The following is a 22209-nucleotide window of genomic DNA, read 5'->3' on the forward strand; positions in this document are numbered from 1 at the left end:
ATCCAGTTTCGACAAGTGTATTACCAACACATCATGGCCCTTGTAACAGTCCATGATCTCTATGGTTGCACATTGTGTACATACATATTAGATGTTAACATGAGGGTTCACAGTAGCATTTGTGCTTTACTTTTTCTTTTCAATTTTCCATCCATTTGTGCCCCTCAGCAGCTGGCCTAGACCCCTGCCATGCCCCTCCAATAGCACCCTCTCTCTGCGCCCTGCGTACCAGACCCACTAGGACTCCCCTGATTGCCAACCAATCACATATGTTACATTTCCCTTTGAACTTGAACAAGGTCACATAGGAGTACAAGAAAACTTTTGTTCTTTAATAAAACGGTTTGAATGGGATGTCAGGCATTTTCATGTCCATAAAAGTGTATTTAGTAATCTTGTTTATTATACATGTTCTAAAATGTTGGAGAGATAAAGTGCCAATCAATCAGCTTCTAACTGTCATTTTACAGACTGCGCTAGAAAAATGACAGTTAGAAGCTGATTGGTTGCTATGAGCAACTTCTCCACTTAGGGCCGCATTCAATTAGAAGCGAAAAGCCGAGAACCGCGGAAGAAGTATCACCGATCTCGGCTTTTCGCGTGGCGGAAACTTATCTCTGTATTCAATTTCACCCGCTTTTCGCGTACGTGGGAAGTCAATGCAATGTAATAGGCGGAAATGTTTAGTCTCTGAAATGCAGGGGAAAAGAAGGGCAACTTTTTAATTTAGGGGTGCAAAGGTGGTCAAACCCCTCAGAACCCTTGGGACAGCCCCCCAAAGGACAACTGTGTCAAAAAATTCTGGGAAAAAAAAAGTTAAGAACACCACAAAAAAGTACTTTCATTTTGGGGGTGAAAAAGTAAAAAGTGGGGGGGCTAGCATTAAAACTAGCGAGATAGACTTTTTGGGGGACAGCAAGGATGTGTCAGGTGTTATATTTTTGATTGATTTTTAACTTCACTTTAGAGACTTTTTAAAATATGCTAGAACCCATTTTCAAGTACCCCAAATTTGACATAACTACATATTTTCTCCAAAAATACTGCATAATGCCATTCTTCACCACTTGTGCAAAGACGCTAATAAGAGGCTATTGAAACAAGTTAAGTACCCCAAATAGCTGTATTAGGGCTACCGGGCACATCTACATTGATCCCCAATGTTAGTGCATCTTTTTGGGGGGTTTCAGGCTGATTTCCCTATTTCTGACAGCACTTTCCACCTGTTCCGACATTGTGGCTTGCCGTTTTCATGTGGTTCGGGAATTGAATAGGGCGAATAGCGGGGGCGCATGATAAGTTTCCGCGTCCTAAACACACGATGTAGGCGGAAAGTCGGGCAGACAAAACTTTATCGCGGATGCGAAACTAATTGAAAACCGCTCTTAATCTCTCTCATTTGATAAATCTCCCCCTAAGTGTAATGGAATGAGATCTTATGGACCCATTATCATTATACTGGGATGTCACTTGTTTTTAACGTAATGTTGGTAGGTTTTGGGGCTGTACTTTTTTGCCTCTTCTCTTGCCCCATAGAGGTTCCAGTCCCATACTGACCAGCCAGGGCCTGTTCTGTTATATATAGCCAGTGGACCCCATGTTGTATGTGTCCACACTGCCTCATTGTATTTATATCCAGCAGGCTAGAGACCCCATTGAAATGAACAGACTGTTTTAATGGATGGAAAACTCCCTCTGCCTAGTGGGTGCTGGATGCATGGGAAAACATCCAGTGCATAACAACCATGGTTATACTGCATATGAGCCGCGTAAGAAAATGCTTTGTGTCTATATACCTTTGCACATTCAGTTTTTTTTTTTGGCTTCTTGTGGTGCAAACCCAGGGTAACCGGCTTTAGGCAGCTGTCTTTTGGATTAGGAGCATGAAAATATACATTATTATTGTGTAAATGCAAATTTTCTTGCCATCATGGTCTATACTAGTTACTTCTAGTGCCATGTTAATAGATATCATCACGATGGTAGATACGTTAATATTAAATTAATACACTGATGTAATATACCACACCAGGCAGCAGAATAGCTAGCTAGATCCATCACTGGTATCAGCACGTAAAGCTTAGTCTAGAACAACAAATGCTGCTGTCCCACTACCAAACTCTCTGACAGTTTTCATAATTCAAAGGCTGCGATTATTAGTATGTAACTAATTTGATCTTTTCTTCAAAACCGATGTAGGCTTGTGGCAGAACAGGAATCCGAACTGAGTTAAAATTGTTCATATCAGATAACAGTCCCTTACAGGCAAATGATTGCACTCTGGCTTTACCATGTTTGTTAGGATTTGTGCTAATAGTGTCAATTATTTTACTTCTATGTGATGTTATCTCTGTATAGTTGTATTTGTAGCAAGACAACTTTACATTCACTAGTTTGTGTAATTAGAGGGTGTTTTTCACTGTTGCCAGACTGTTACTAATAGCCCTTTCACATCGCAATCTCTGCTCTGACCCTCGATTTTGAACACGGATCCAACCCACCCGGGTCAGACCCCTTTCACACTGCACCTTCGGACAGGGGTATTCCTGAGTCAGCCCTGTAAAACCCTATGGATGTCATTAAAAATTTACTTTTTTCAGGCTGCCAAAGATAAGATCACAAAAGGGAACAAAAGGTAGGGGTGTGGACTGCTCACAGCATTGCAGGAATCATGGCTTATGGATTACCACTGTGCAGCCCTGAGTTCATGAGTGTTTGTGCTTTACTGCTGTTTGATTGAGCCAGTGAGAGCATGATGCAGCTTCTGGCAGCATAGTGTACAGTTCAGTTCTTCTTCACTCCAATTAGTCTTCATTGTAATGACAGTAGTGGTATTAACCCCTTCCAGGCTGCCTGAATGCTGCCTCTGCTGTTTTCTGCAGTGTGCTGCCTGTGTGTCTGGCTGCTGACATCATCAAGTGAGACCCAGGAACATCCAATCAGCAGTGTTTACTGAGTCCCGGGTTAGATAACCTAGGTAGGGCCTGTTCACACTGCACTTCAACCCGGCTTGTTCCAGTGTTCAACCCTGGTCGATTGCAGGGTTGAAATGCCAGATTGCTCGACCCGGAAATTTGTTTGTTGGAACGTTCATAATGCACCTCGACCCGGGTCAACACGGCAATATCCCGGGTTATTTTTGCGATGTGAAAGGGGTAAAAGTAGATACTCACTAAGCCAGCACCTCACTCACCTAGCCAGGTAATCTCTAAAAATGCTCAGTTTTTTTTTATTTTTAGGGTTAGATTCTACCCCTAAAAATGAAAAGTGGAGCTAAATGGATGGTATATGCCACAGCACCACTTGTCTGTTTTAGAAGCTTTAGTAAATCTTGTCTTGAATAGTAGAAAGTGTTAAGTATCCTTAATTCCTTTGGTTACAGTTTATCTCTTAGTAAAGATGGTTGATGAATAAAAATTGATTATACTTAAAAGCCTCTGATCACTGCTGCAATGGCCACAGAACACTCTTCAGTACCAGGTTTAATCTAAGCTTTTGCTGTCCAGATCTTAAGGATCCTTCCAGTGAACATTTGTCATCTAAAGGGAGGGATAATTAATGCCGGCCATACACGGTACGATAGTAACCGTGCAACGTGACGGGGGTTCCAACGTCTGACATATCGGACGGTCCCCACACATGGGTGGCCGACCGACCGATATGCCGGCTCCCCCCTCCTCCCCCCGCATAGCACTGCATGGGATCCCACATTGCATCCCCTGATCAACTGAAGCTGCAGTAAGATCAGGGGGTGCGATGTATGACCCCACAGGTGCGCGCTCGGTCTGACATCAGGCCCATACACTGTGCGATATATAGTAGCCAAATCGTACCAATCAGTCGGATCAGCTGCTTTATCGTACCGTGTATGGGGGCCTTAACTCTGAATGGGATGCAGTCAGGAAGCCGACGGTCTAAATGCCAACCACTGGCTTCCCGACTGTCTAATCCCGGCAGGGGTCTAATGACAGGCGTCAAAATCCCGATGCCTTTCATTTTACCTATGCCGGGAGCCCGACACCCGGCATACTGATCGGAGGTAAGCTGGGCGGCGGCCACGGACAGCCGCACGGGGGGGTTAGTTTAGGGGCTCCCGAGGAGGACTTAGGGTTAGGCACCCCCCCTGGAGGTTTAGGTTGCGGGGTAGGGGGGGTTAGGTTTAGGCACTTACAGGCGGTGTTAGGGTTAGGCTCTTGGGGGGGAGGTTAGGGTTAGGGGGGGTTAGGTTAGTAAATAGTTAAAATACTTACCTGTCAGGATCTTCACTGCGTCCGGCAGTATTCCATAGCGATCCTCTCTGAATATAAGCTTTTACAATATGTGTCACAAGAATAAAACTCCCCTATGAGCTATTATTTATTTTGATTCTTCGTAAAAGTATCCAAACCGATATTCAGAGGTAATCGGATATTTGTTGACACAACCTCCAGTGTGTACCCGGCCTTATGCCAATTTCTGGGTTTTTGCTTTTGTATCTGAGGACTAAAGGGCATGCTTTTTCTTTGTTCTATATTGCATGACTTCAGTGGCCATAAAGAAACTCCAGCATAGTGTATGGCCTTTTCTTGCTGTGTTCAAATAAGGCACTTCTGTTTCTAATTTCCTTCTGTGAATATCCTTCCTCATGGACCTAAAACAGGCCTGCATAGAATTATGGTAAAGGAGGTGCTGGTTATTTATTTAGTAAAATCATTATACAGCACACTGGCTTATTTTATTTCCTGGATGCTTACACATGTTGTAGTGTAGGCTATAATAGCAGCTTTCACTAGTTGTGGAAAGTTTTTGTAGCTGATTGTTGTCCAGTGAGTTGTGTTACATATGCAATGTTGTAGTTTAATTGATCAACCAACGTTGAAAATTGAAAATCTTCTTATAAGCAACAGAGGTCTATTTCCTACATGATAAAAAGCTTTAAATCTGGCAAAAATTGGACTTTTCATGGAAGATATGGCTTCATATTTAAGAATCCCTCAGGCTAGATATAGGTTTTGCCTTCTCCGGTACAAGAATGCAGACTGTTCTCCCATTGTTATTGCCATCTCAGGGTGACTATCGCAAAGGTGGATAGTGGAAGAAATGGTTTAAGTTAAAACGTTTATTTTTATTTTATTTGAGAATTATTTTTATTTACCAAATTTTTTTAAACTTTTTAAGTTTTTTTTTTCTATTGTTTTACTTCTTGGAAAAAATAGCCATGGAAGCCCAAGTACGGCAAGCCGAGTCACGCATGCGCATTTTCCTTCCCAGGCCAGCAGAGCCAGAGCTGGGCATCACTCAGCTGCCCTGGGAAAGTTCTTGGTTGATGGCGTCAATGTATCATTTTCTATCACTGCAATAAGCAACCTTGAAATTGGTTGTCCAATTTGCTAACATACTTTTCAGCTTATTTCCTTTTTCCATTTTTTTCTTTTTCTTTTCTACACTTCCCATCCTCTAATTTTTCCAGACAGTTCTTTAGGAACGTAATTCTTCATCAATTCCTAGAAGAGTCTTCATATCTCCTTATTTAAACAGTATTTCACTCAACCATTTACTGTGAGCAATGTTCTACTTTGTGAATTAGTTTGAATATAAAGCTATGTTTTATATTAACATGTTTGGATGCTTCTGTACAGAGGTGTGTACTCGCGCCTCTGTATACAGAGAGAACATGACATCTTATTGCATAGATGTTTTTGCAAGAAGTACAATTTGTACAGGATATTAAAAGTGCTAAGGAAGTGAAAATAAATGTTTTTACACAAGTAATAACTTGTGTTTTATTATAGTTGATAAACACTGATTGAATGTATGTTATAGTGTTGTGTAGTATGCTGGCTGGTAAGGACAGCATAACAGAACAATAAAACTTTCAAACCTGCAGTATATAATTATTTCTAATGAAAGAATGAGGTTTTTAATTATGTATAATTTTCCATGGCTTATTAAAATAATATTTTGATGGTTGTTGTTCACCACTTAAACTGAAAGATTAGACTAAGACCTACATTTTTCACAGTTAGACTGATACCACACGTGCCCATTGCATAATGTTTTCTATCTTCCTTATTGCTATGCGTTTCATTACCTGTCTGTGTGGGCAGATAACCTGGTATGAAGCAGAAACAAGATTTTAGTTTGTGCAGTAAGATTTTGGGAATGAGATTAAAGGGTGAAGGAGGTGTCACATTTTCATATGTGTTAATGAGTATCCCACAGCCATCCACCCTCCACAGAAAGATTTGTGGAGATTGGGTCTCGTCCATCCTATACAATATTTGCTGACATTCTAGGTGGGAAATGTGTGAAATACAAGGGAGAGGGGGTCATAATGCCGTCATCGCGGCCCCATTGCTCAATACCGACATTGTGCCGTAGAGCAGTATGACCACAATGATGCAAGTCCTCTTGCCCCCTGCTGCACAGTGAAGCTAATTCTGTTTTTGCGCAGTAAGGGTGGGCTGTGGTGGTACACATTGCGTCCTGACACTTCTAGCACTTGCCCCTTGAACTCCCCCTTTGAAAAGTCCCACAGGAGACGTCTAAAAAGTAGGCAAGTATGAATACCTTTGATACATGGAAACACAAATATAAAGGGGCATTAGCCATAACATTTTCTAATTATACCAATCCCAAGTGACGCGGAATAGGTATGAAATACCGCCGGCCGCACGATTCGATTCCCGGCAGCGGCAGCCCGACAGATTAATAGATCCCAGCAGCGGAAGCCCGACAGCGCTGGAAATCCCGATCGTCCTGAGATAAGTAATAACTAACCTAACCAAACCCCCCTAACCCTAACCCTCCTTAGGGGTGCCTAACCCTAACCTCCCCCCAAGTGCCTAACCCTAATCCCCCCTGTAAGTGCCTAACCCTAACCCACCCCTTCCCCGTTGCCTAAACCTAAGTCCCCCGGGGGGGTGCCTAACCCTAAGTCTCGCCCGGGGGTGTCTAACCCTAACCCTCCCTCACCCTAGCCTAACCCTAACCCTCCCGGGGGGCTGCCAAACCCTAAGTCCCCCCCCCCCGGGTGTGCTAAACCTAAACGGCTCTCGCTCGCGTGCCCGGCATCCCTTCGATCGGGATGCCGAGCGCCTGTCTCCCGGCGTTGGGGAAAATGACAGGCGTCTAGATATAGACGCCTGTCATTTAACCAAACCCGGGATAAAGCAGTCGGGAAGCCGGCTGTCGGAATCACGTCAGCCGGTTTCCCGATTGCATCCCGCTATTTTTCTGGGGGTACTCTGGGGTACACAGTCCTGGCACCTTTTTTTTGTGCAATTTTTAATACTCATAACTAGTTCCAGAAACAGGAAGCATTAAATTAAATAATTTCAGAAATGAATGAAAGAAGTGTCTGATGACTTACCCAGAGTGTGGAAGCGACTATAAATCTTGTATAAACTTGTAGCTTTAGGTGAGAACCGGCACCTTTTTTTCCGAGTGCCAAGACTTTTTCCTGGTCTCTTGAAAAAGATTAAATGAGGTTTGACTGTTTATGTTTAAACTTAGCTTTAGGAGTTGTTGATCAGGTGTGTGTGTGTGTGTGTGTGTATGTATGTGTGTGTATAGTTTTGTACAAAAGTCTGATTTTTACTGCTTTATGTTTGGAATTATTTTATAAAATTTATTGTTATATCTGTAGCTCCTCACTGCCCGTCAGTGGCCTATACTGCAAGCAATAGCTAACTGTATTTTCTGTAATTACTGGACATGGAAATGGAGCCAGGCTGATTTTCTGAATTATGCAAGAGATATTATCAAGTGAGACCCAACTGTGTGTGTGAGGCCTTTGTAAAGACCCAGTGGACCTGATATCAATAATAACCTTAATATGATCCTTAGGGGCTCATTTATCAACAAGTTTTATTATAGGCAACGAGTTATAAAACTTGTTGCATATGAAAACGGTGCTCCAGCCAATCGGCTCCTAGTTGACATCTGTTTGAAAAGTGACAGTTAGGAGCTGATTGGTTGTGATAAATGGGCTCCTTAGTTTTGTAACCCCATCCTATATTTCCTTTTACAGAAATATTGGCCCTACTTTATATCATTAGTTTTCTTTGTTTTCTGACTTATTTTGCAGGTGAATAACAATGGGGTTGTGTCTTTCCTTCGAGAGGTGTCCCAGTTTACTCCCGTGGCATTTCCCATTTCTGGTGATCGTAGAGTCGTGGCTGCGTTTTGGGCTGATGTGGATAATCGCAGAGGAGGGAATGTATTTTACCGGGAGACTGAAGACTCGAGAGTGTTGAAACGCGCCAGCCAGGATGTGCACTCTTACTTCCCTGAACTGCCCGAGTTCAGTGCCACCTGGGTCCTCATTTCCACTTGGCACAGAGTCACTTTCTATGGCGGCGATACCACTTCACCAGTGAGTGACTCTCACTTATCGATGAGCAGATGCAGATGACACAATATAATGCACATGGCATTTCAGTACTGGGCTGATCTGCAGTAGGCTACATTCGTAGATTAGTAGTAATATCAGCAGCTGACATTTTGCAAAAGTAATAAAGTGATACTTTTTTTTTTTTAAATTGAGTTTATTTATAAAACTTTTTTCACATCAAAAACTCAATACAAGAAACACAATCCCCCACCCCTATGAAACCCCCCCCCCAAAAAAATAAATAAATAATAATTTAAAAAAACAAAAACAAAAACACAATAAACAGCCATTTACATATAGTCTCATTAATACCAATGCACAGCCAAATCCGATATATAAGTAATACAGAACAAAATATCTGCACAGAAGAAATCTCAGCTATTCAATGTAGCGGAAAAGTCATAAACAAAAAAAACCTCAGAATATCAAGACATTATTATGCCGTCTCGCTGGTCGCTAACCCATCAGCATCTGAAATCCCCCCACCTCCAGAAACATAATGGGAAGATGAGATCCATGGGCTCTAAATACGATCATATTTGAGACTACAGTTACGCTTAGTATATAAAAAAACGTTCATGCCCCACCACTTCATTCATCAACCCACACCATTCAGCAAAAGTAGGGCCCCTAGATGCCAATAAAGTGATACTTTAGACATTAACAGAAAAGGGAAAATAGTATCCCATTTATTTAACCGTAAAATGAAGAAAAGAAAGAGGAAAACTTTTGGAGTTGCATAAAGCTGGCCACACAGTAGACCAACTTTCATCCAACCATCCAACTAGTTGATTGATTGGAATGAAAATCTGGTAAGGAATAAAGGTAAGGAGTAAATGATGATCAGCAATTTCCTCCTAAATGCCAGAAAACAGATGAAAATGGTCATCAGACAAGTTTGTTAAATGTTTGATCTAAACAATTTGTTCAAACAACTGTTTTTGTCCATTTTCCGTCGTTTGGGAGTAAATTGCTGATTGTCATTTGCTTTCATCCCTTACCAGATTTTCATTCCAGCCAATCAACTAGTTGGCTGGTTGAATGTAAGTTGGTCTAGTGTGTGGCCAGCTTAACACCATAGCCAGTAAACTTGATCTAAAGGTGCGGTACAGTTCCTGATACAACCCATATTTACATTCTGCTATGTTTGGAAGTGATATCACCATAAAGGGATTTTGGGTCTTGTCTGTATGTAGTGCCATTAATTACTAATATGTGTCTCTTCTCCTTTGGCAGGAAATATAGCCCTTATCTTTTAAATTGTTAGTAATTCTTTACTACATTAGTAGTTACTAGTGTACGAGTCTGCTTATTATTCAAATCCAGTAGTATTGCACCTGTTTTTTTCCAACGATTACAAAACAATTGTATAAAAACAAATAATTTTATTTCCCTACATTATGGATTCTTATCAGATGTCTTTGTCCATATATATGCATTATTCACTACCTATAACAAGTAAATACACCTGGGCTAAAGTTCACCTGTATCCAGTTTATACTTGTGCTCTTGAGTGTTCTCACTGTAACTTTTTATTTCTATAGTATCACTGATGGGCAGCTCTTGCATGGTATTTTCATAGGACCTTCTGCTTTTTACTAGGGGTGTGCACCGGCCACTTTTCGTGTTTTGTGTTTTGGTTTTGGATCTGGATCTTTCTTCGTGTTTTGGATCTGGATTGGTTTTGCCAAAACCACCCTTCCGTGTTTTGGGTTCTGGGTTTTGTGTTTTGGATCTGTATTTTTTTGAAAAAAAGCATAAAAACAGCTAAAATCACAGAATTTGTGGGTTTTTCTGCTCCTATGCTATTATTAACCTCAATAACCTTAATTTCCACTCATTTCCAGTCTATTCTGAACACCTCACACCTCACAATAGTGTTTTTCTGTCCAAAAGGTTGCACCGAGGTAGCTGGATGACTATGCTAAGCGACACGAGTGGGCGGCACAAACACGTGACCCATCTAGGCGTGAAACTGCAGTGGCAGACAGGATGGCAGTTTGAAAAACTAGGCCCCAAACTGTACATAATGCAAAGAAAAAAAAGAAGTGCAAGATGGAATTGTCCTTGGGCCCTCCCACCCACCCTTATGTTGTATAAACAGGACATGCACACTTTAACAAACCAATCATTTCAGCGCCAGGGTTTGCCACATAACTGTGGCTGAAATGATTGGTTCGTTTGGGCCCCCACAAAACAAGCTGGCAATTAATGTGTCCCTGCACAAACTGGCTCTACGGAGGCAAGATGTCATCCTCATCCTCCTCATCCACCGATTCCTCACCCTCTTCAGTGTGTACATCCTCATCCTCACAGAGTATTAACTCGTCCCCACTTGAATCCACCACCACAGGTCCCTCTGTACCTTCTGGAGGCTGGTCTCCCTGGAAGAGCTGATAATTCATTTTGATGAACATCATCTTCTCCACATTCTGTGGAAGCAACCTCCTACGCCTTTCGCTGACAAGGTTCCCGGCTGCACTAAACACTCTTTCGGAGTACACACTGGAGGGGGGGCAACTCAGGTAAAATAGAGCCAGTTTGTACAGGGGCCTCCAAATTGCCTCTTTTTCCTGCCAGTACAGGTATGGACTGTCTGACATGCCTACTTGGATGCTGTCACTGATGTAATCCTCCACCATTCTGTCAATGGTGACAGTATCATATGCAGTGACAGTAGACATGTCAGAAATTGTTGCCAGGTCCTTCAGTCCAGACCAGATGTCCAAACTTGGTCCTGCCTGCCCTGCATCACCGCCAGCGGGTTGCTTAGGATACCTAAGTTTTTTCCTGGCAGCCCCAGTTGCGGGAGAAAATGAAGAAGGAGCCGTTGACGTGTCACGTTCCGCTTTAGCTGACAGTGTGTTCACCAGCAGGTCTTTGCACCTCTGCAGGCTTGTGTCGGCCGGAAAGAGAGACACCAAATAGGCTTTAAACCTAGGATCGAGCACGGTGGCCAAAACGTAGTGGTCTGATTTCAACAGATTGACCACCCTGGAATCCTGGCAAAGCGAATGAAGGGCTTCATCCACAAGTCCCACATGCCGAGCGGAATCGCTCCGTCTTAGCTCCTCCTTCACTTTCTCCAGCTGCTTCTGCAAAAGCCTGATGAGGGGAATGACCTGACTCAAGCTGGCAGTGTCTGAACTGACTTCACGTGTGGCAAGTTCGAAGGGCTGGAGAACCTTGCACAACACGGAAATCATTCTCCACTGCGCTTGAGTCAGGTGCATACCCCCTCCTTTGCCTATGTCATAGGTGGATGTATAGGCTTGTATGGCCTTTTGCTGCTCCTCCATCCTCTGAAGCATATAGAGGGTTGAGTTCCACCGCGTCACAACCTCTTGCTTCAGGTGATGGCGGGGCAGGTTCAAGAGTGTTTGCTGGCGCTCCAGTCTTCGGCACGCAGTCGCTGAATGGCGAAAGTGGCCAGAAATTTTTCGGGCCACCCAAAGCGTCTCCTGCACGCCCCTGTCGCTTTTCAGAAAATTCTGCACCACCAAGTTTATTGTGTGAGCAAAACATGGGACGTGCTGGAATTTGCCCAGATGTAATGCCCGCACAATATTGGTGGCGTTGTCAGATATCACAAATCCCCAGGAGAGTCTAAGTGGGGTAAGCCACTGGGCGATGATTTCCCTCAGTTTCTCTAAGAGGTTGTCGGCGGTGTGCCTCTTACTGAAACCGGTGATACACAGCGTAGCCTGCCTTGTAACGAGCTGGCGTTTCTGAGATGCTGCTACTGGTGACGCTGCTGCTGTTGCTGCGTAAGGTGATACATCTACCAAGTGGGCTGTCACAGTCATATAGTCCTTAGTCTGCCCTGTTCCACTTGTCCACATGTCCGTGGTTAAGTGGACATTGTGTACAACGGCATTTTTCAGGACACTGAGGACACTTTTTCTGACGTTTCTGTACAGTCTCGGTATCGCCTGCCTAGTGAAGTGGAATCTAGACGGGATTTGGAACCGGGGACACACTACCTCCATCAATTGTCTAAATCCCACTGCACTAATGGCGGATACCGGACGCACGTCTAACACCAACATAGCAGTCAAGGCCTCAGTTATACGTTTTGCTTCAGGATGACTGCTGTCGTACTTCATCCTCCTCGCTAAGGACTGTTGGAGGGTCAATTGTTTAGTAAAAGTAGTGGTGTTCCTACTTCCTCTCTGGGATGATGAACGACTCCCAGCAGCAGCAACAGCAGCAGCGGCAGCAGTAGGCGTAGCAATGCAGGATCCTCCAGAGGAATCCCGGATAGGAGAGTCAGTCATGCCAGTGACATGGCCTGCAGGACTACTTCCGATCCTGACTAAGGAGGAAATTGACGAGGAGGGAGTTGACGGTGTGGTTTGCAGGCGCTTGGATACAACAGGACAACGGGATTTAGGTGTCCCTGGACTGCTTACGGTCTTAGCCAAAGTTTCTGAACTTGACAGTAACTTTTTATGAACGCGCTGCAGGTGCCGTATAAGGGAGGATGTTCCTAGGTGGTTGACGTCCCTACCCCTACTTATTTCACCTTTACATATGGTACATATGGCAAGACAGTTGTTGTCCGGATTTGGATAGAAATATTGCCAGACCAAAGAGGTGGAATGTTTGGTCTTCTGCCCAGGCATGACCGTGATGGGCTTTTTCATCCCACGTACAACAACTGTCTCCCCCGGAGCCTGATTTAAACAAACCACATCACCATCAGAATCCTCCTCGCCAACTTCCTCCTCAGCGCCAGCTACACCAGTATCCTCATCCTGTTGTACTTCAACAGTGACATCTTCAATTTGCATATCAGCAAGTGGACTGTGGGTGCTCCTTTCAGCACTTGCAGGGGGCGTGCAAATGGTGGAAAGAGCCACCTCTTCCCGTCCAGTGCTGGGAAGGTCAGGCATCGCAACCACCACCACACTTGGACTCTCCTTGGGGATTTGTGATATCTTCTTAGAAAGCACAGTTCTTCGCTGTGCTTTTGCCAGCTTAACTCTTTTGATTTTTTTAGTGGGAGGAGGGCTTCCATCGTCATGTGAAGCTGAACCACTAGTCATGAACATACTAGGGATCGACCTTAGCCGTTCCTTGCCACTCCGTGTCGTAAATGGCATATTGGCAAGTTTACGTTTCTCTTCAGCTGATTTAAATGTCTTTTTCAAGGTCATTTTCCTGAACTTTGCCATTTGGGATTGTATGTGCCCTCTACTATGACATTGGGCATCGGCCTTGGCAGACGACGTTGATGGCATGTTATCGTCTATGTCATGACTAGTGGCAGCAGCTTCAGCACTAGGAGGAAGTGGTTCTTGATCTTTCTCTATTTTATTTTTATCGGAGAAAGTTTGGTCCTCCATTTATGTTATATCGATTTGATATATACGTGCGGCTAAACACAGAAAATAATTTTTTTTTTGGTTTGGACTGGAGTGTACTTTGTGGGTTACAGCACCCTTTAACGGTCAAGCCAGCCGGCCCTTTACTTATGACACAGGCGCACGCTTGGCACTACTTTGTTGATGCACGTGCGGCTACTGCGCACACAATTCACAAACACAGAAAATAATTTTTTTTTTGGTTTGGACTGGAGTGTACTTTCGGGGGTTACAGCACCCTTAACGGTCAAGCCAGCCGGCCCTTTACTTATGACACAGGCGCACGCTTGGCACTACTTTGTTGATGCACGTGCGGCTACTGCGCACACAATTCACAAACACAGAAAATAATTTTTTTTTGGTTTGGACTGGAGTGTACTTTCGGGGGTTACAGCACCCTTTAACGGTCAAGCCAGCCGGCCCTTTACTTATGACACAGGCGCACGCTTGGCACTACTTTGTTGATGCACGTGCGGCTACTGCGCACACAATTCACAAACACAGAAAATATATTATTTTTTTAGCACTTGGGGGGAGCACCCCTGATGGACAGAGCACCCCCTGGACAACACTACAGCACTCCTTTAGGACTGGGACACTGCACAGGACTTTGGAGTGGACACAGCCCCTATGGAGAACTGACTGCACAACACAGTCCAGCCAGCCCCTATGGACTTTGAAGTAGTGGACACAGCCCCTATTAACAACAGCAGCACAACACAGCCAGCCCCTATGGACTTTGAAGTAGTGGACAACAGCAGCACTACACTACACTACACTACACTACACTACACAGCCCTAACTCCCACCCTCCCTCTTCACTGTCCACAGCCGAGTGAGAAAATGGCGCCGACGCGGGTACCTTATATAGGATCCAAAACCCGCGAGACTCGGAAGGCGGGATGATGACGTTTTGCCTCGATTTCAGATCCGAGTCAGGCGGGAAAAGTCGAGCCTGACTCGGATCGGACTCGGATCGGGGGGGCTCGGGGGGGTTCGGATTTCAGAAATCCGAACCCGCTCACCCCTACTTTTTACCCACTATTTCAGACAACCTTAACTCTGCATGAACTCTGATATATTGCTTTCCCAGGTAAACACCTTCCAAATCGTACTGACCACTGATGGACTCCGTTCCTTTACCATCTTTAACTATGAGACGATAGAATGGACCACGGGTCGGCATGCCAGCAGTGGAGGTGATATTTATGGTAGAGGGGGCACTGCAGCACAGGTATACCATTTTTAAATCTGTTTCACTGATTCTGTCATGGTTACTGTGTGGTGGCTCCACCAACTCACTGCCGTTACCTTACAAGATCTTGCTGGCTTCTAAATATTACTAACTAGATCCCAAATTCTACATTGTACATTATTTTGTCCACTCCTGTAGTAACCTGATTCCACATTATTTAAAATGTTTTGGGACAACTGCAATCATACTTGTACCATATTAACCCCAGACTATATAGTAAATTGGTAAAAAAGAAAGTTAAGGAAAACATAACAGGCCACCCCCCAAAAAATAATAATATATTGCTATGGGGCCCAGCAGTGCCCTGTTCCCCAATGTGCTTAACCCAAGTCTCAGATGGAGAATGCATTTTGTATTTGTCTCAGATAGAGAATGCATTTTGTATCTGTCTCAGATGGAGAATGCATTTTGTATCTGTCTCAGATGGAGAATGCATTTTGTATCTGTCTCAGATAGAGAATGCATTTTGTATCTGTCTCAGATAGAGAATGCATTTTGTATCTGTCTCAGATAGAGAATGCATTTTGTATCTGTCTCAGATAGAGAATGCATTTTGTATTTGTCTCAGATAGAGAATGCATTTTAGTATTTTGTATCTGTCTCAGATGGAGAATGCATTTTGTATCTGTCTCAGATGGAGAATGCATTTTGTATTTGTCTCAGATGGAGAATGCATTTTGTATTTGTCTCAGATGGAGAATGCATTTTGTATTTGTCTCAGATGGAGAATGCATTTTGTATCTGTCTCAGATAGAGAATGCATTTTGTATTTGTCTCAGATGGAGAATACATTTTGTTTCTGACTCCGATAGAGAATGCATTTTGTATTTGTCTCAGATGGAGAATGCATTTTGTATCTGTCTCAGATGGAGAATGCATTTTGTATCTGTCTCAGATGGAGAATGCATTTTGAATCTGTCTCAGATGGAGAATGCATTTTGTATTTGTCTCAGATGGAGAATGCATTTTGTATCTGTCTCAGATGGAGAATGCATTTTGTATTTTGTATCTGTCTCAGATGGAGAATGCATTTTGTATTTGTCTCAGATGGAGAATGCATTTTGTATTTTGTATCTGTCTCAGATGGAGAATGCATTTTGTATCTGTCTCAGATGGAGAATGCATTTTGTATCTGTCTCAGATGGAGAATGCATTTTGTATCTGTCTCAGATGGAGAATGCATTTTGTATCTGTCTCAGATGGAGAATGCATTTTGTATCTGTCTCAGATGGAGAATGCATTTTGTATCTGTCTCAGATGGAGAATGCATTTTGTATTTGTCTCAGATAGAGAATGCATTTTAGTATTTTGTATCTGTCTCAGATGGAGAATGCATTTTGTATTTGTCTCAGATGGAGAATGCATTTTCTATTTGTCTCAGATGGAGAATGCATTTTGTATTTGTCTCAGATAGAGAATGCATTTTAGTATTTTGTATCTGTCTCAGATGGAGAATGCATTTTGTATTTGTCTCAGATGGAGAATGCATTTTGTATCTGTCTCAGATAGAGAATGCATTTTGTATCTGTCTCAGATGGAGAATGCATTTTGTTTCTGTCTCAGATGGAGAATGCATTTTCTATTTTGTATCTGTCTCAGATGGAGAATGCATTTTCTATTTTGTATCTGTCTCAGATAGAGAATGCATTTTCTATTTTGTATCTGTCTCAGATGGAGAATGCATTTTCTATTTTGTATCTGTCTCAGATAGAGAATGCATTTTCTATTTTGTATCTGAGACAGATACAAAATGCATTCTCCATCTGAGACAGATACAAAATGCATTCTCCATCTGAGACAGATACAAAATGCATTCTCCATCTGAGACAGATACAAAATGCATTCTCCATCTGAGACCGATACAAAATGCATTCTCCATCTGAGACAAATACAAAATGCATTCTCCATCTGAGACAGATACAAAATACTAAAATGCATTCTCTATCTGAGACAAATACAAAATGCATTCTCCATCTGAGACAGATACAAAATGCATTCTCCATCTGAGACAGATACAAAATGCATTCTCCATCTGAGACAGATACAAAATGCATTCTCCATCTGAGACAGATACAAAATGCATTCTCCATCTGAGACAAATACAAAATGCATTCTCCATCTGAGACAGATACAAAATGCATTCTCCATCTGAGACAGATACAAAATACTAAAATGCATTCTCTATCTGAGACAAATACAAAATGCATTCTCCATCTGAGACAGATACAAAATGCATTCTCCATCTGAGACAAATACAAAATGCATTCTCCATCTGAGACAGATACAAAATGCATTCTCCATCTGAGACAGATACAAAATACTAAAATGCATTCTCTATCTGAGACAAATACAAAATGCATTCTCCATCTGAGACAGATACAAAATGCATTCTCCATCTGAGACAGATACAAAATACTAAAATGCATTCTCTATCTGAGACAAATACAAGATGCATTCTCCATCTGAGACAGATACAAAATGCATTCTCCATCTGAGACAGATACAAAATGCATTCTCCATCTGAGACAGATAGAGAATGCATTTTAGTATTTTGTATCTGTCTCAGATGGAGAATGCATTTTGTGTCTGTCTCAGATGGAGAATGCATTTTGTATTTGTCTCAGATAGAGAATGCATTTTAGTATTTTGTATCTGTCTCAGATGGAGAATGCATTTTGTATCTGTCTCAGATGGAGAATGCATTTTGTATTTGTCTCAGATGGAGAATGCATTTTGTATTTGTCTCAGATGGAGAATGCATTTTGTATTTGTCTCAGATAGAGAATGCATTTTAGTATTTTGTATCTGTCTCAGATGGAGAATGCATTTTTTATCTGTCTCAGATGGAGAATGCATTTTGTATTTGTCTCAGATGGAGAATGCATTTTGTATTTGTCTCAGATGGAGAATGCATTTTGTTTCTGTCTCAGATAGATAGAGAATGCATTTTCTATTTTGTATCTGTCTCAGATAGAAAATGCATTTTCTATTTTGTATCTGTCTCAGATGGAGAATGCATTTTGTATTTGTCTCAGATAGAGAATGCATTTTAGTATTTTGTATCTGTCTCAGATGGAGAATGCATTTTGTATCTGTCTCAGATGGAGAATACATTTTGTATTTGTCTCAGATGGAGAATGCATTTTGTATCTGTCTCAGATGGAGAATGCATTTTGTATCTGTCTCAGATAGAGAATGCATTTTAGTATTTTGTATCTGTCTCAGATAGAGAATGCATTTTAGTATTTTGTATCTGTCTCAGATAGAGAATGCATTTTGTATCTGTCTCAGATGGAGAATGCATTTTGTATTTGTCTCAGATGGAGAATGCATTTTGTATCTGTCTCAGATGGAGAATGCATTTTGTATCTGTCTCAGATAGAGAATGCAGATGGAGAATACATTTTGTTTCTGTCTCAGATGGAGAATGCATTTTGTATCTGTCTCAGATGGAGAATGCATTTTGTATTTGTCTCAGATGGAGAATGCATTTTGTATCTGTGGCAGTTGGAGAATGTATTTTGTATCTGTCTCAGATGGAGAATGCATTTTGTATTTGTCTCAGATAGAGAATGCATTTTGTATTTGTCTCAGATAGAGAATGCATTTTGTATTTGTCTCAGATGGAGAATCCATTTTGTATTTGTGAGAGTCCTATAAAATATACATTCCAAAAATAAGTTAATATTCTGTATAATGTACCTCTATGGATATGTTTGCTGGGAAATAAAAGTATGCCCTTTTACAGCTCCTCTATCCACATAATTGGGGAATTTAGCCAAAGCATTTTTTATCTTCTCATAAGCTGTAATAAAGGCCAAATGTGACTCTGGAAAGAGTAATCTGTTTGTTCTGACATAATAGACCGGAGTCAGAACAGGTTACTGGGTTTCAGTAGCCAGAGCAGGAATAATGCAGAAGGTAAACACTGGCAGTTTACTTCTGGACTTCTGAAACAGGAATAAGAACATGTTGTTAAGAGTGAAAGAGCCAGCAAGTAGGACCAGGATAAGAGGAATTTCACAACTTTTCATGGTGTCATGGTTGTAATCGTCATAATGCTGCTCCCTTTGTCTCCCAGGCAGGCTTTAATGCAGGAGATGGTTGGAGGTACTTTAATATACCAGGCTCTCGTACAGATGACATTGCAGGAATTGCAAACACCACTAACGTAGGAATTCCCGGACGTTGGGTTTTCCGAATTGACAACAACCATGTGCAAGTTGGGGGATGCAGTAATGCAAGTACGTAGTGACCTGTACTCCTGTGGAGAACTACATGTAGAAGAGAATCTGCTTATGGCATGTGTAGAAGAGAAAGTGCTAATGGCATATGTAGAAGAATAAATGGTGAAGGAATGCGCAGAAGAGAGGATGAAGTTAATGTGTAAAATAGAGCTTATGGTGGTTTCGTGTGTAGAAGAGCGGATGCTGGTGACGTGTGTAGATGAGTGGATGGTGGTGACGTGTGTAGAAGAGAGGGGATGGTGGTGACATGTGTAGAAGAGAGGGGATGATGGTGACGTGTGTAGAAGAGAGGGGATGTTGGGGACATGTAGAAGAGAGGGGATGGTGGTGATATGTGTAGAAGAGAGGGAATGGGGGTGACGTGTGTAGAAGAGAGCGGATGCTGGTGACGTGTGTAGATGAGTGGATGGTGGTGACGTGTGTAGAAGAGAGGGGATGGTGGTGACATGTGTAGAAGAGAGGGGATGTTGGGGACATGTAGAAGAGAGGGGATGGTAGGGACGTGTATAGAAAAGAGGAAATGGTGGTGACGTGTGTAGAAGAGAGGAGATGTTGGAGACATGTGGAAGAGAGGGGATGGTGATGACGTGTGTAGAAGAGAGGGGATGGTAGTGACTGCCTTTCTTTCCTCCCACTCCACCCATTTCAGTCTGGCTTCGTCCTCTTCACCCCACAAAATCTGCCCTCACTAAATTCAGCAATGACCTCCTTGCTGTCAAATCCAAGAGCTACTGCTCTCTGCACATTCTCCTCGACCTTCTTCTTGCAAATCCTTTACTCCCTTGGTCTATGTGACACTGCCCTCTCATGGCTGTCCTCCTACCTCTTTGACCATTCTTCTCCTCTCATGACTGCGCTTCCCCCCCACTTCCTCTGCCATTAGGTGTCCCTCAAGGTTCTGTTCTTGGACCTCTCATATTCTCCCTCTGTACTTCCTCTTTAGGGGAGCTCATCATCTCGTTTGGCTTCCAATATCATCTTTATACTAATGACACTCAGATCTACCTCTCCTCCCCTGACCTTTCCACCTCTCTCCAACTGTCTCTGCTACTTACTCCTGGATATCGCAGCACTTTCTTAAACTTAACATGTCTAAGACTGAGCTAATCCTCTTCCAATCCTCCTGAATACCCTCAGCTCTTACAATTTCTTTAGCTATTGACCTTCAACTCACTTATCATCTCCATACTGGACTACTGCAACCTCCTCTTATCTGGCATCACCGACTCCCACCTGTCTCTGCTACAATCTGTCCTCAATGCTGCTGCTCAGCTCATCTCCCTCTCCAAACGCACTACATCTGACTCCCCTCTCCTACAAGCTATGCACTGGCTCCCCTTCCCCTTCAGAACTCAATTTAAACTTCTCAACCTCACTTACAAAGCCCTCACCCAATTCACTCCTATTTACATTGTATAGAAGCGAGAGGATGGTGGTGACGTGTGTAGAAGAGAGGGGATGGTGGTGACGTGTAGAAGAGCGGGGATGGTGGTGACGTGTGTAGAAGAGAGGGGATGGTGGTGACGTGTGTAGAAGAGAGGGGATGGCGGTGACGTGTGTAGAAGAGAGGGGATGGCGGTGACGTTTGTAGAAGAGAAGGGATGGTGGTGACGTTTGTAGAAGAGAAGGGATGGTGGTGACGTGTATAGAAGAGGGGACGGTGGTGACGTGTATAGAAGAGGGGACGGTGGTGACGTGTATAGAAGAGAGGAGATGGCGGTTACGTGTATAGAAGAAAGGGGATGGTGGTGACATGTATAGAAGAGAGGGGATGATGGTTACGTGTATAGAAGAAAGGGGATGGTGGTGACGTGCATAGAAGAGAGGAGATGGTGGTGACGTGTAGAAAAGTGCGGATGGTGGTGATGTGTATAGAAGAGAGCGGATGGTGGTGATGTATATAGAAGAAGGGGGTGGTGGTGGCGTGTTTAGAAGGGATGGTGGTGACGTGTATAGAAGAGAGGGGATAGTGGTGACGTGTGTAGAAGAGAGCGGCTGGTGGTGACGTGTGTAGAAGAGAGCGGATGGTGGTGATGTTGGTGGTTTACGTGTATAGAAGAGAAGAGATGGTGGTGACGTGTATAGAAGAGAAGAGATGGTGGTGACGTGTGTAGAAAGGGGATGGTGGTGACGTGTATAGAAGAAAGGGGATAGTGGTGACATGTATAGAAGAGAGGGGATGGTGGTGACGTGTGTAGAAGAGAGGGGATGGCGGTGACGTTTGTAGAAGAGAAGGGATGGTGGTGACGTGTATTGAAGAGGGGACGGTGGTGATGTGTATAGAAGAGAGGAGATGGTGGTGATGTGTATAGAAGAGAGGAGATGGTGGTGACGTGTATAGAAGAGAGGGGATGATGGTTACGTGTATAGAAGAAAGGGGATGGTGGTGACGTGCATAGAAGAGAGGAGATTGTGGTGACGTGTAGAAAAGTGCGGATGTGGTGACGTGTGTAGAAGAGAGCAGATGGTGGTGATGTATATAGAAGAGAGCGGATGGTGGTGATGTGTATAGAAGAGAGCGGATGGTGGTGATGTATATAGAAGAAGGGGGTGGTGGTGACGTGTTTAGAAGGGATGGTGGTGACGTGTATAGAAGAGAGGGGATAGTGGTGACGTGTGTAGAAGAGAGCGGCTGGTGGTGACGTGTGTAGAAGAGAGTGGATGGTGGTGATGTTGGTGGTTTACGTGTATAGAAGAGAAGAGATGGTGGTGACGTGTGTAGAAAGGGGATGGTGGTGACATGTATAGAAGAGAGGGGATGGTGGTGACATGTATAGAAGAGAGGGGATGGTGGTGACGTGTATAGAAGAGAGGGGATGGTGGTGACTTGTGTAGAAAGGGGATGGTGGTGATGTTTATAGAAGAGCGGGGATGGTGGTGACTTGTATAGAAGAGAGGAGATGGCGGTGACGTGTGTAGAAAGGGGATGGTGGTGACATGTAGAAGAGAGGGGATGGTGGTGACGTG

At 43.2% G+C, this 22209-nt stretch overlaps 1 protein-coding gene across 4 annotated transcripts in view; it reads left to right on the forward strand.

Annotated features, from left to right (window-relative positions):
- SNED1 (sushi, nidogen and EGF like domains 1) overlaps positions 1-22209 on the forward strand; it is a 185456-nt gene that overhangs the window by 45026 nt on the left and 118221 nt on the right. For 3 of the 4 annotated variants that reach the window (XM_088479238.1, XM_088479239.1, XM_088479240.1), the window contains exons 2-4: positions 8069-8356; positions 14834-14974; positions 19077-19239. In XM_088479238.1, the coding sequence (XP_088335364.1) occupies positions 8069-8356; positions 14834-14974; positions 19077-19239 (592 nt within the window). Of the gene's footprint in view, positions 1-8068; positions 8357-14833; positions 14975-19076; positions 19240-22209 lie in introns of those variants that run through there. The other variant, XM_088479241.1, reaches the window with a different exon arrangement.

The sequence above is a fragment of the Taudactylus pleione genome, unplaced genomic scaffold, assembly GCF_031769625.1.
Source record: "Taudactylus pleione unplaced genomic scaffold, aTauple2 ptg000229l, whole genome shotgun sequence".
NCBI classification, from domain to species: domain Eukaryota; kingdom Metazoa; phylum Chordata; class Amphibia; order Anura; family Myobatrachidae; genus Taudactylus; species Taudactylus pleione.